The 14,260-nt window shown below is 50.5% G+C and overlaps 1 protein-coding gene across 1 annotated transcript in view; it reads right to left on the reverse strand.

Annotated features, from left to right (window-relative positions):
- Window positions 1–14,260, reverse strand: part of LOC119372686 (probable ATP-dependent RNA helicase DDX43) — a gene marked incomplete in the record, with an annotated part of 252,672 nt that overhangs the window by 204,564 nt on the left and 33,848 nt on the right. Inside the window, 1 exon segment of the mRNA XM_037643131.2 lies at window positions 11,088–11,169. Within this exon segment, the coding sequence (XP_037499059.1) occupies window positions 11,088–11,169 (82 nt within the window).

Below are 14,260 nucleotides of genomic sequence, written 5' to 3' on the forward strand. Positions count from 1 at the left end.
GACGCGTGAGGCGACAACGCTTTGTCCATCTTCCCGGGTTTGTCAATGCCTCTAATCCTGGGTCGAGACTTTCTCGCCAAGTCAGGTATTGTCATCGACATTGCAAGAGGGGCTTACCAAGAGCACGACGGACACGCGCTAAAGCTTTTTTCGAAAGCACCCGCATTGACAACGGCATGCCAATCGCAGGGAGCAGCGTGAGTGAGAGAGGAGGAAACTGCGCGGAGTAAGCAAGTAACCCCGCCAGACCAATGTGCTGTGGTACAGGGAAGGTCAGTGCACCCGCTTTTGGCAGAGGCACAGAGCATGCCAGAAAGAGAAAAGGTGCAGCTGTCGTCGCTGTTGTATGAGTACGACGCGATTTTCACTGACCGCCCGGGCCGCACTACGCTGGTCAAGCATACAATTGACACGGGTGACGCACGACCTTAGAAATGCAATCCCCGACCGAGTAGCTTGGCTAAGCGGAAAGCACTTGACGCCACCTTGGACGAACTCATCGACAAAGGCGTGGTGGAAAGGTCAAACAGGCCATGGGGTTTCCCGGTTGTTCTAGTTCCAAAGAAGGATGATACTTATCGCCTTTGTGGAGACTACCGCAGGCTGAATGAGGTTACAAAGAAGGACACATACCCTCTTCCATCCATTTCAACGTTAGCATCCAACCTAGGTGGGGCGAAGTACTTTACGACGCTCGATGCTAGTCGTGGATATTTTCAGGTCGAAATGGACGAGCGGGACAAAGAGAAGTCAGCTTTCACATGCCACACGGGACTTTTTAAATTCAGGAGAATGCCTTTTGGCTTGGTGGGGGCTCCCGCTACCAGTGATGCTACCAAGGACTTCTGATTTGAAGCAATTTTTGGAGCAGCAAAATTTCTGTTTTGGAGCACTTTGGAGCAGCAAAACTTTCATCTTGGAGCACTTTGGAGCAGATAATTTTGCATCTGGGAGCACTCTGGAGCAGCGAATTTTACATCCTGGAGTGCACTACAGAAGTATATTGCATTCGCATTCAAGCACCTGAATATTATTATGGGGCTCTTATGAAGGCTAGAAATATTTCGATTCATTGCAAATCTCATGGAAAAAATCATCTCAGGAGCATAGGCGTGCGCACAGGGGGGGTGGGCAGGGGGGTGGCCACCCCCCCTAATCAACTAAGAAGGGGGCGCAAAATCTGCCCTGTACATTGACCCTTCTAGTCACCTAAGAGGGGGGGGGGGCACAAAATCTGCCCCATACATTGACTTAGTAGGGTGGGGGGGGCACTGCGATGAACCTTCGCCCCCCCCCCCCCCTGATGGGGAACCCTGCGCACGCCTATGCTCATGAGAACTCCATATTTCACTCGCTAATGAAAAAATAAGGGCTCATGCAGTTGAGTGTTCTGGATTAACCTCTTAGGCGATTATTTTCGACACTAGCAAATAAACAGAATACCGGGTCAAGAAAATTGTACTTGATGAAATAACACTCTAAATACACCTATGTGGTTATCAGCAGACGTGACAAACGCCGTGATGTACAGCAGTGCCTCAATGCCAAACAGCCACACTGTCCCTGATGCATTCCCCTAAGACAACCCCAAGACGAAAGCCAGGTTCTTTTTCTTCTCGATCGACGGGTTGATCCTCCCCCTCCCTCTCTGCAAGCTTTCTGTACCTCACCTGGTTTTGCGCTAGCTCAATGATCGGCGCACCGATCACGGAAGCAGTGCAAAGTGACTATGTCATGTGATGGCGTCATCACGTGACATCACGATACTATATGACGCCATGATGACGTCACAAGTTTTGACGATCTATGACGTGATGACGCCATAACATGATTATTTTTTGCATCAGTCGATTGACGCCACCGACGGTCTATTTTCGTGTTTGATAAAGCATCTAAGGCTTTCGCATTAATATTGTGTATTGAACGTTAACAGCCTGGCCTTACATACCAAACTATCCTCCACAATGTCAACTCTGTGCGATGCGCGAAACAGCTTCGCTTATCATCCACTTCACAGAGTGAAATGGCTCCTCAACTTTTTTAAACTTTTTATTCTGATAGCAATTATATGGACACTCTCGGCGGACTTTTGCCGTCGCCGTTACCCTAATTTTCCGTATAAATACCAAATTCATAACATCACCACGCGCATTCTAGCCGCGGGTAAAAGCTCGCGAGCGCTGGCGACGAACGCGGCTGAAGCAGAGATTAAACTAGCCGGCCGTCTGTCTCCGTCGCATGGACAGCGCATGAGATAACATCTTCCCGTGTGCGGGCCTGCCGTCGATTGCTTATCAAATAGAGAGGAAACGCCCCGCCCGTCTTTCGTAAGGAGCATGAAGGGACGCCAGGGGAGCGGAGGGGGGGGGGGGGCGACCGCATCGTTCGAAGGGCGCAGTCGCTTGCGCGCGCGTTATCTCGAGGCATCAGGAGACGGCTCGTAAACTTGCTGTGCTCTCAACGCTTACTTCGCGTTTAGAGAACTCAGAGCAAGAAAACGCTTAGGTTCCTGGAGCGGTCATATTCCCTTAAACCAGCGTTTTGTTGAGTTACGCGAGATCGGATCCAAAAGAGTTAGCTGCTAGCCTTACTTCGTTTAACAATACAATTTTTTGGTATCGCATTCATTGCTTCGCTTAAGCGAAACTGAGTTTTTTTAACCGTTAGCCATTGACCCCTGAAAGCGAGGGGCGGACGTGTAACATGGCGTAGCCGCTTCACTGTGGGCAGTCAGCGACGGGCCCGCTACTGACAGCAACGCATTTGCGGCTGCTCCGACCAGGAGATATGCTTTTACTAATGAGATGACATTTTTAAATATGCAAGCAAAAAATTCGAATTGGAACCCTAGCACGAGAGCTTGGAAGGGCAGAGCTTTTTAGGTGGTATTTACCGCAGAGTGAGTACAAACTCGGACGTGCTGGCGGAAGGAATTACGAAAAAGCTCTTCTGGATGAAGATCCATGGATAAAGTATATCTGAGGAAAAGTGTCAACGCGCTTCCACCGTTCGCGTGCTCTTCCATAAACGCGAAGCAAAAAAAATTCGATATTGTCCCATATATCTATTGCGAGCGATCCCAGACTTCATTCCGCGATGTCCGGAAACAGAAGTGACAGACATTTTAGCGGCACGCATGTAGTTATTACTGAACATTGCTTTCCTTGCGTGCTGTGCGACGCTTGAAACGAGCTATCATCAGCGTTTCTGGAACAGACGACGTCCGCCGATGAATCACCGTCGCACTTTCTCGCTACCGATAAGCCTAGACGTCACGAGCCTCTGCGGAGAGCGGGTTTTGCTGTCGAGCCGACTTGTAGAACAGAAGCTGCGTCGGCACCATGCATGGCATCGTGGCTTACTCGGAACGCACGCGCGAGCACTATTTATTCAGCGGAATAATTTTTGGTCCATGGTTGCGATTTTATTGGCAGCCCCAAGATCAAGCTGCACATGCTCCGACGCGCCGGCGGTGCGATTGCCAGTGATAGACGCCCCTAAACCCGAGACTTTGGCGCAGTTTGGCGCAATTTTCGTCGATATTATCAGGATGGCGCAGTAAATACAATTTGGCACACTTTGGCGCAGTTAGCGCAGGAGTGGAATCACTGCGCTACCTATCAGAAGCTAATGGACCGAGTTCTGGGAGATGCAAAGTGGCAGCACGCCCTCGCATATCTAGACGACGTAGTGGTTTACTCGAAAACGTTCGAGGAGCACTTGCGTCACTTAAGAGACGTTCTAGGGAGGCTGAGGTCTGCAGGCGTCACTCTGAACCCGAACAAAGCTCAGATAGCGGCGACCTGAATAACATTGTTGGGATTCACGGATTCACGCTTGACGAGTGTCGCATTTTGCGGAATAAGGGTAAGCTTGAAGCGATAGTCAGCTTTCTGGGAATGGCGAACTTCTATCGCCAATTCATTCCAGACTGTGCGGCAGTGCAGGCACCTTTGACAAAGCTCTTGCGGAACGGCGAGTGTTGGGCTTGGGGTCAAGAGCAGGAGGCCGCACTGCGTCGCCTCACTAAGTTGCTGGCTAACACGGCTGACCTGCAGCTACCCGATTTGAACAGGGAGTTTGTGATTCAAACAGGGGCAAGCGACCTGGGTTTAGGAGCAATTTCGCTTCAGGAGCATGGAGGTGCCCTCCGACCAATTGCCTTCGCGAGCCGTTCGTTGACGCCGGCGGAGAGGAACTACTCGGTAACGGAGAAAGAGTGTCTCGCGTTAGTTTTCGCTCTCCAGTTTCACTGTTGCATCGACGAAGTGGCGTTTGTTATTGAGACGAACCACATGGCGCTCACGTGGTTGAGGCGCTTGAACGAACCAAGTGGCCGCCTGGCTCGTTGGGCATTGCTTCTGCAGCATTACGACTTCACCGTACGCTACCGCAAGGGCAAGAACAATGCCGCGGCCAACACACTCTCGCATGTTCCAGTCCGTCACGAGACTGACCCGGAACGGACTGAGAGCGAGACACTCGAAGTAGCACTAACGGAAACAGTAGAACAAACGTCAGTTCAAGGCAAAAAGGTGAACCACATAGAGGCTGTCGTTAGCGCAGGGATTGTTTTCAGCAGAAGGGAGCTGTTAGAAGCTCAGCAGAAAGATCCGTTTTGTCGAAAGGTGTTTGACGAGCTCCAGGAGCTGGTTGGCGAGGTCACCGCACACACAAGGGCAGCTGGTATTGCTGTCGGTGCGGAGCGCTCGGCAACAGCTGGTAATGCTGTGAGCGCGCTGGATTCTTATCTGCTGGATTCTGATGGCGTCCTGCTGAGGTACATCCCATCCAACGATGACACAAGTGAGTTATTCAAGGTCGTGATATCGCGCAAGTTGAGAGGAGCACTGCTTCGATAGTTTCATGGCTCATGCATTGCTGGGCATGCGAGCGGCCCTAAGACTTATGCTAAGTTGTGTCACCTCATTACCTGGCCAGGCATGAAGCGGGATGTGATTCGTTACGCCCGTTCATGCCACGTGTGCCAAAGCGTCAAGCCCCAAGGCGGACGACCGCCCGGCCTCATGCAGCCGATCAACAGCCAGACTCCCTGGGAAATCGCGGCATGTGACGTAATGGGACCATACCCCACAACTCCTAGCAGAAACAAATTCTTGCTGGTGGTCATGGATCACTTCACTAAGTGGGTAGAACTTTCCCCCCTTAAAAAGCTGACGGCTCGAGTGATCTGGGATAAGTTGATGGAGGTTTTCACCAGGTTTGGGATCCCCGAGCAATTGATAACAGACAACGCGTCTTATTTTACTGCGAAAGTGTTTGTTGACACGTGCGCTGCGCTTGGCATTAAGCACAAGAAAACAACCACCTACCATGTTCAGTCAAACCCCACGGAACGAGTCAATCGCAACATCAAGCACATGCTTGTCGTGTTCTCTGAAAGGCACAAACAAGGACTGGGATACCTACCTTCCAGAGATTGGGTTTGCGTTGCAATCGACTGTGAACCGCTCTACTGGGTAAGCACCTTCTTTTCTAAACCTGGGGAGAGAACTGCCGAATCCAATGGAGACGGTACTCGCGGATCGCAGTGGAGTGCCAGCGCAGCTGCGCGAGAAGCTAGCAGAAGCTTTACGTAAAGCAAGCCGTAATGTCGGCACTTCTAGGGCACAGCAGAAGGCGCAGTACGACCGCTCGCATCTGAACGTACACTACGAAGTGGGCGATCTGGTGCTGCGATGCCATCATGTTCTTAGCGACGCGAGCAAACAGTTTGCAGCCTCGTTTGCACCGAAATGGTCCCGGTCATACCGAGCGCGAGAGAAGGTTTCCTCGCTTGTTTATCGGCTCGCGAACATAAAAGGCAAACCGAGCGGTGGACCGGTGCACGTATGTGACTTGAAACGCTATGTGTCAGGGGAGGAGCATGGGGACGACAATCAGTCCCCCTCCAAGCCGCAGGCAGCAGCTGAGAACGCTTGAAACCAAGTGAAGAGCCCCGAGCCGAGGTACTTCTTGCGAAACAGGCGGAGGCAACTCTGCATGTTGGATAACCAAAAGGGAAAAGGTGCCGCCGGGACGGCTCGGAGAGGAGACCGCCTCCTCACGGCGAGCCCACACCCACATTCTGTCGTCGTCGCAGCCCCACCACCACCGGCAAGCATCGGCATGGACGCCTGACTGGAGGTCGACCGGTACATCACACCGCCACTTCCACACCACCCCATCGCCTCACCACCCGGCCTCCACACAAGAGGCCCGAAGACCAATGCCAACCCAACTGGGAGAGCCAGCTGTTTCAGGGCCGCAGCCACCAGGACGTGCCAGGGTTGTGTGGACATACCGATGGCCTATGCTCCCTCGAGACCATGACGCAGCATGCCGAAAACCCCAAGCCCCGCCAGACCGGAGGAGCCTGGACCATGCTGGAGAGGCCGCCTGAAACGAAACACTTTGCCGACCCGTTCGTCTCAGTCGCTACCAACGAGCAGAGAGGCTGTGCTCAAGGGGGCGCGGTCCGGACTACAGGGCTGCAGGCACAGGCCAAATCTACCGCAGCAGTGACGGTGGAGGCGACGACTGGAGAAGCCATGACGCAAGCGGGCACTGCAGCAGAGACCACAACGAGGCCGGTGGTGGCAACTTCAGAGGCAGTGGCGACACCAGTGGGGGCTCTGGCGACACCCACGGCAGAGGGCCAACCACAGGAGGGCACGGTGCTGGACCGATCCGTCCTAGCCTTCCTCGATCAGGAATAACAAAATATTACCTCATGGTTCAGTCTCTGTCATCCGAGGGCCTTCTTAGGGGGAGGAGGATGTGGGACAGCACGCACGCCCATTTCCTTTTCTTAACACTGGCGCGATCGCGAACTGATTGCGGGAGCCAAGGGGCTACCTAGGAGAGGAGCACCGTCGCCCCTTTCCGGGCAACCCCTTCTTTCCCGCCGCTCCTCGCGCCAATCCTTGCGTCCCTGCTCGCGGGAAAGGGAACTTGCCCCTGCGAGGGAAACAACCCTCGCGGTGAGGAGGGAGATGGGAGGTGGATAAAACAGCCGACCAGGCAGGGGGACGGCTCTCTCTTGCTCTGCTGACCTGCCGGGAACCATTTCACCGCCCCAAGACCCGCGAGCCGACCATCGACTGAAGGTGTAAGCGTTACCCTTTGTTTTCTACTAAAACGAACTATCCCTGTACACAACTTTTACGCATTATTGCTAGAGCAGCAATAAAGTGTTGTTTGTTGTTCTAGCCTGTTGCCTTATTCACCCGAACCCGTCGTAGCTGCGATGACTCGCGCTACGGGAAGGGGACGTTGACACATGCACGGTACGACTATTTGCGGCTGGAACCGGAGCTAGGCTTCTGCGCCAGCCGTGCATAGAGCGGACCCCTTCAACACAGACACCAGCGGGGTCAGGCTTGGCACTGTCCTCGCTCAATGAAAGCCCGGCTATTCAGAATACGTCGTAGCCTACGCTAGTCACATGCTGACGAAAGCCAAAACTAATTACAGCGTGACTGAAAAGGCGTGTTTGGCTTTGGTGTGGGTGCTTGGAAAGTTCCGGCCATACTTATACGGCCGCCCATTCGATCTAGTAAACAATCACCACGCGCTTTGCTGGGTCGCCACGTTGAAAGACCCTTCTGGCCGCCTAGCGCGATGGGCACTCCGCATCCAGGAGTATGACATTCACGTCGTATACCGCAGCGGACGCAAGCACTCAGACGCTGACGCCCTCTCCCGGTCACCTTTACCTCCAGATCCAGCGTGCGGAACCACTTGCGTCCACCCCTTGTCATCTCTCGATCTCAACTCCATTGCCACCGAACAACGTCGTGACCCGTGGATCGCATCTCTTCTTGATTATCTATCTGGCACATCCACCCTTCCTGTATCTCGATCCCTCTGACGTCAAGCTTTCCATTTCACCGTCCGCGATCAACTGCTTCATTGCCGCAACTACGCTGCCGATCGCCACCGGTGACTACTGGTCATTCCAAGCAGCTTGCGATCGCAAGCATGCGCCTCTCTTCACGACGATCTGCAATGTGGCCACGCCGGGGTGTTCAAGACATATGAACGGCTTCGCCATCGCTATTACTGGCACGGCATGTACAATTTCGTGCGGAAATTCGTGCAGTGCTGTCCCGACTGCCAACGACCCAAATCAACACCTTTATGTGCGACTGGCGCATTGCATTGCAGCCGCTTCCATGCCCTGCCAAGCCATTTGATCGCATCGGCGTTGACCTCTACGGTCCCCTTCCAATGACCCCAGGTGGCAATCGGTGGATTATAGTGGCTGTCGACCACCTGACACGCTGCGCCAAAACTGCCGCTTTGGTGAGCGCTACCGCTCGTGATGTCGCCTCTTTCGGCGCTTCATCCTTCGACATGGTGCCCCTCGAGAGCTCATTAGTGACAGAGGCCGCGCTTTCCTCTCCAAGGTCGTCGAAGCTCTGCTCTCGGAATGCTACATCATTCGTCGGACAACCACAGCATACCAACCACGAAACGGTTTAACCGTACGCTGGGTGATATGCTCTCAATGTACGTCGCATCTGACCATAGCAACTGGGACCGTGTTCTCCCCCTACGTAACATTCGCATACAATACTGCAATACAAACTACTGAATTTTCGCCTTTCTTTCTCTTTTACGGACGCGAGCCTTCACATACTATCAACACTCTACTCCCCTACCGCCCTGATGCTTCCGAGTGTCCACTTGTCTCCGAAGCTGCTCGACAAGCCGAAGAGTGCCACCAGCTTGCCCACACGTTTACCTCGCAAGAGCAGCACCGACAGAAAGAAAACCGCAGCACCTCACTTCCAGACCCTAGCGATGCCCCAGGGTCTCTCGTATGGCTATCTGTCCCATACCAAACTCCGGGACTCTCCTCGAAGCTCGTTCCAAGGTACGAGGGGCCTTACACCATCTTGGAGAAAACCTCTCCAGCCAATTTTCTTATCGAGCCAGTTTCTCGAGCGGATGACATGCGCCGGCACGGACGTGACATCGTCCATGTTTCCCGCCTCAAGTTGTACCTTCAGCCTCTGCCTGAAACTTCTTAGGTCGCGAGGATGACTCTTTTTTCAGCGGGGGCTATTGTGAATAAGACGCGCCTCCATCCAGCAGCATCACCAATGCTCGGCTCGCTCGTCTCGTGTTTCGAATCGCTGCTGTGCCTCTGGACGGTTCTCGCTGCCTTGTCACTGACAACCATTGGGTCCTTAAGCAAGCAATAAACCTCTTCACAATAGCGTCATGTTACATTGAGGTAATATGACTTTTGGTTCACCGAATGCACACACACATTCACTTGAGTATCATGCGACTTTTGACCGACGTTTATTACTTAGTTTCTTTTTGCATCATTTGTGGTGATGACGACGCCAGTCTCGCGAAGTATCGTCAAGTCTCGCCAAATCTCGAAAACTTTTTAATTCATGAGACATGTAAGGCTTTCACTTAACAAATATCTGTTACATCAATACACTTCTACATTCTGCATGAATACGCAAGTCTTGTGGCTTTTACACTGCTCTCATGCAAAATAAAAATGATTCTCATCATCCTGAAACTTCCTTCAAAAAGCATCCGTGGAGAAAGACCGTGCCTTATTTAATCCAAAATATGCTCTGCAACCCTCTGTTGTCACCGAGTGAAAACAAGGCTACCGAGTATCCCACCCCCCTTCTCCCCTGCACAATAGACAATACATGGCAGCTAACACCATGATCATAGGTAGCGTCTATGCAGTTTTGAAGGCACTCACACAGACCACACACACAGTGTCGAAACAAAATTAATGAGCACTGCACCACATCTGGTGATGACGATACCGTGATCGCTAGCAATGTGATCAGAGCATACATGCAGTTCTGAAAGTGTTGTAGTATAACTCGTTCTAACTGAAAGTGTGCGCTGGCTTACACACATCGAATCACGAGAAAACTGCTGTTTGCTGCAACTACTGCGGAAGCAACCTAGCTCACTGATGCAGTCACTAATAAACAGTTCTGAAGGCATGCAGTGAAAACAAACCTACTGTGTGTCGTAGCCATCACAAAAAGACGCAGTTGCTATCAATGTAGTCATCGAAAGTACGGCAGCCACTGAAGCGCCTTCGTTGACGATGCTTTTCTGAAGGCTCAACTAATGTGGTGTCGCATGCAGTGATAAACGCGGTGGCATGAAGTGTACTGGCTTTCCTGTCATTACCACAGCTTGTGCGGATGACGATGGCAATGTGAGCTGCACTGCCTCGTTTCAGTTGGACATTAATGTTGGTTTCACTCTTTTGCAAGGCACATTTCCAGCGCTTTGCGCCCAGCGTGCTTTGAGGATCACAAGAATTAACTGGGTTTCAGCTAAACATAACCGGATAAGTGATATTTTTATGCTATTAAACAATGCATGTGCTTGTCGGGAGTCCCAGGACTAAAGAACAAGACCGAATTAACAATTTTTTCAGTAGAAACATGGCAGCCTAGACGCATTTCTGGTCTTCGGCCCTCCCAGTACGTGCAAGCATGGCCTTCAAAATTGGAGCACGATACTTGGAGATGCTGTCGCTGGCACTGCGATTCAGACACCCCCTAGCACCATTTGATCTTATATGCCTCCTGTGCTTTATGTTCCGCGAACTGTCCACATTAACTGAACTACGACCAAATAAGAACAAATTAACGAGTTTCATTCCATAGGCTTATGCACATGTTTTACAGGACCAGACTGAATTAACCTAATTTACAAATTCCAAGCATGTGAGGGCACATCTATGTGCCCTCACTGTTTCTTACCCGACAGATTTATCTGGTTTGTGAAGCCACTTGTTGCTTACAAGTGACACCAACCTTTCACATAAGAAATCTGCTAAGAAAACTAAATGCATTAGAAGTTACAACTTGTACTTAGTTTCTTTGTAGAAAATTTATGCTACCCACATTACGGTTATATGAGGCAGCCTGGTAAGATTTGTGTGATATTGAATATAAAATCTAGCTTTTTTTAAATTTTAACTTTTTAAGACTTAAGTTAACAAGGTTTTATTTTACTTTGATACACTAGGCATAGGGATAGGAGTGGTGACACCCATAATGGGACAGCATTGGACTAACCTGAAAGTTTCAACATCCTTGACAGACATGCATGCAACTTCAGGATCTTCGATGTAGAACTTCTTTACAATTGGTGGAAGAGCTGCAGAGAAATGACAACAAAATTTTATTGAAGCATTTCTGAATGCTGAGTTCTTGCAATTTCAAAAACTATGCAGCTGTGTTTGCAGAGTGCAAGCAAAATTTCTGTCATACAAGCTTAACTGAAGTACTGGCACAAAATATGTTACAGTACTACCATATGATAAAAAAAGGAAAGCAAGAAACGCCGAATAAAATGAAGAGGTTAAAAAAAACAGTAAGGAGTCTTGGCTTCCGTATGAAAGCCGAAAGGTCTTACTTTTTCTTTTCAACCTTTTCATTTTGATAGGCGTTTGTGTTTTCCTTTTCTTATCATGCCTCTTTCCAGCCAGACGATTCAGTGTCGAACTATCGATTTCATCAGTGCTCCTATATTTTCATGACACAAAGAACTCATGTAGCCTTTCTTTTTAATTACCTGCACCCCGTCATTTTGAAGACAAGGATCTTTTGGCAACCTAATGTGGGTCAATACATGTACATCAATTTGATGAAACAGTGCGTTACTAAATGAAGGATGACAAAGGAGTGCACGGGACACGTGCTGAACTCGGAACTGAAGTTTATTTGAAAAACACTTATAATATATACAGTTGAAACTCAATTTAACAAAGTGATGAGTGCGCTCAAATTATTACATTAAATCGAGAAGTTCGTAAAATCGAAGAAGGGATATTTAAGCCCTTCGAAATCTCAAATTGTAATGTAGTGTCACCCGAAAGCTACTGTTACGTTCGCATGTTTTCAGTCATATGTGGCGCGGTTGTAGTTTTCTGTTGGCAGCCTTTATCATGTTTATTACGTCATGAAAGTGAAAGTGAAGTGGCCACAGCAAGCGGCTGTACGCTTTTAGTTGCATCGGACAAAGTGTTGGCGTCTCCAGCTTCTGCGATAGAACACTGGTGACGAGGGTGGGACCGGCGCCGCCCAGGTCATGAAATGGTACACCGTATTTTTTTTTCACATTGTCACAAATTCACCATGCGGCCAACTGAAAGAAAGGACATGCTCCCCACCGGTGGGTCTGATGGGCGCCACCACGGAAGGCTACATCAAGCCATTAATTTATCTCGGCCGGAGGACTGCAATGCCTATGTTCAACGATTCAAATTCTTCTTGAATGCCCACAACATAATAAACGCCGACAAGCAGAGGTCCACCTTCCTGAGCCGATGCGGTCCCGCGATGTTCCAGTTAGCCAAAGCCCTTGTGGCACTGGCATAGTTGAAGGACACCGCACTCTCAACAACACTGTCTGCCCTGCAGAGCATCTTGCCCTGAAACCACCCGAACTAGAAAGGCGCTACGATTTTCATCGCTACAACCAGGTGTCAGCGGAGTCCGCTGCCGGGTACCTTGCAGCCTTGCAAAGCACAGCACAGCATAGCAACTTCACGGCCCTCGACACTGCACTGCAGGACCGTTTAGTGTTCGGCCTTCACAACGAAAATCTAAAGAGACGACCGTTAGTGAAAAAGGAGGTTACTCTCCCAGCGCCATGGACGAGGCCATTGCAGCAAAAGTTGTGGATCGGGAGGCTGACCCTCTGCCTCACACTGGCATTGCCGCAACGCGAATGGAGCCAGTGCACCAAGGAACGACAGGGGACAATGCCAAAGGGCAGGACGCCACAGAGGAGAACATTGCGCGGTTATGAGATAAGACAGATTGCAAGGTGAATCCTGCGCTAGCAGCGGCAGGCCACACCAGCGCCGTCTCTGTCATCTCAGGTATGCAGAGTGCTGAAATTGCAGGAAAACAAGGCACATTGCCAAGTTATGTCGTTCTCGGGGGTGGTCCTATCAACGGGGAAACAGGGAAAACGAAGAAAGTCACTTTAAGGGCGCCTCTCACGAAAACATCTTGTACTGTGATGATGGTGCGCCAACGTCCATTCATGTGCTGCCGGAACCCGCCAAGAAGGTGGATGTCAATGTCAATTCAAGGGCACAGCCTGCCGAATGGAAGTGGACTCGGGCTCGATGTTCTCGCTCATTTCCAATGTGACAGTGAGAAAAATTCTTCCGAACAGACGACTCCCGAAGCTGCAACCGCTGGATATTGTAATGAGGGACTACCAACACATTGCCGTGCACGAGATAATCGCAGTCAGAGTGACATTCAACCATTTCAACAGGCTACTATAACTGGTGATCATCAAAGGCAAGCGCTCGAGCCTGCTTGGTCTGGATTGGTTCCAAGCATTAGGCATCAGTATCACCGGGGTGCAACACGTTAGCTAGTCACATACTCTGTGCAAAGACATATTCAGAGAATTAGCTTTCGTTTTTGATGGGGCACTGGGTTGTTACCATGGGCCACCAGTGAAGTTCGCTCTCGACCCAGATGTTGCACCAGCCCACCTAATGCTCGGAGAGTACCATTTGCAGTCCGCCCCAAAATTGATGCTGAATTGGATAAGCTCATGCAACAAGGAATTCTTGAGCCCATCGACCACGGCCAGAGGGAAACACCTATGGTAACTCTTTTGAAGGCCAACGAAGATATATGCTTTTTGCGCTGACCTCAAGTGCACAATAATAAGGCCCTCCAACATTGCCCCTAACTTGTGCCGGTGATCAGCCATCTTATTGCATCCCTATCAGGTGCAAAAGCGTTCTCCAAACTAGACTTGGCCCAGGTATATCAGTGACTGCCGGTGACTGAGGAAGCTGCAGATGCAAACTACTAAAGTGATGCACCAGGGGGCATTTTACGTCAGAATACGACAGTTCGGGGTGAGTGTCGCACCCGGCATTTTCAAAATCTGATGGAAACCTTGATGCGTGGCATACCAGGCATCGTTCCGTATTTTGATGACATAACTGCTGGTGTTTCACATGAAGAGCTGGCTCACAGCCTCCACAAGGTCTTCAGTCAATTTCAAGAAGTCACGCAGAGTCAACAAGGACAAGAGTAAGCTTGGTGCAAATTGTATGGAATTTCTCGGATCCCTTATCGAAGCCGAACGGATCCATTCGACATCTACCAAGACGCGGACAATCATAACACGCCTCGCCCCACGAACAAAGCCGAACTGCAGAATTTTCCGGGGCTCGCCAACTTATACCATGCATTCCTACCCCACTAGG

Source organism: Rhipicephalus sanguineus, chromosome 10, assembly GCF_013339695.2.
Source record: "Rhipicephalus sanguineus isolate Rsan-2018 chromosome 10, BIME_Rsan_1.4, whole genome shotgun sequence".
Taxonomy (NCBI): domain Eukaryota; kingdom Metazoa; phylum Arthropoda; class Arachnida; order Ixodida; family Ixodidae; genus Rhipicephalus; species Rhipicephalus sanguineus.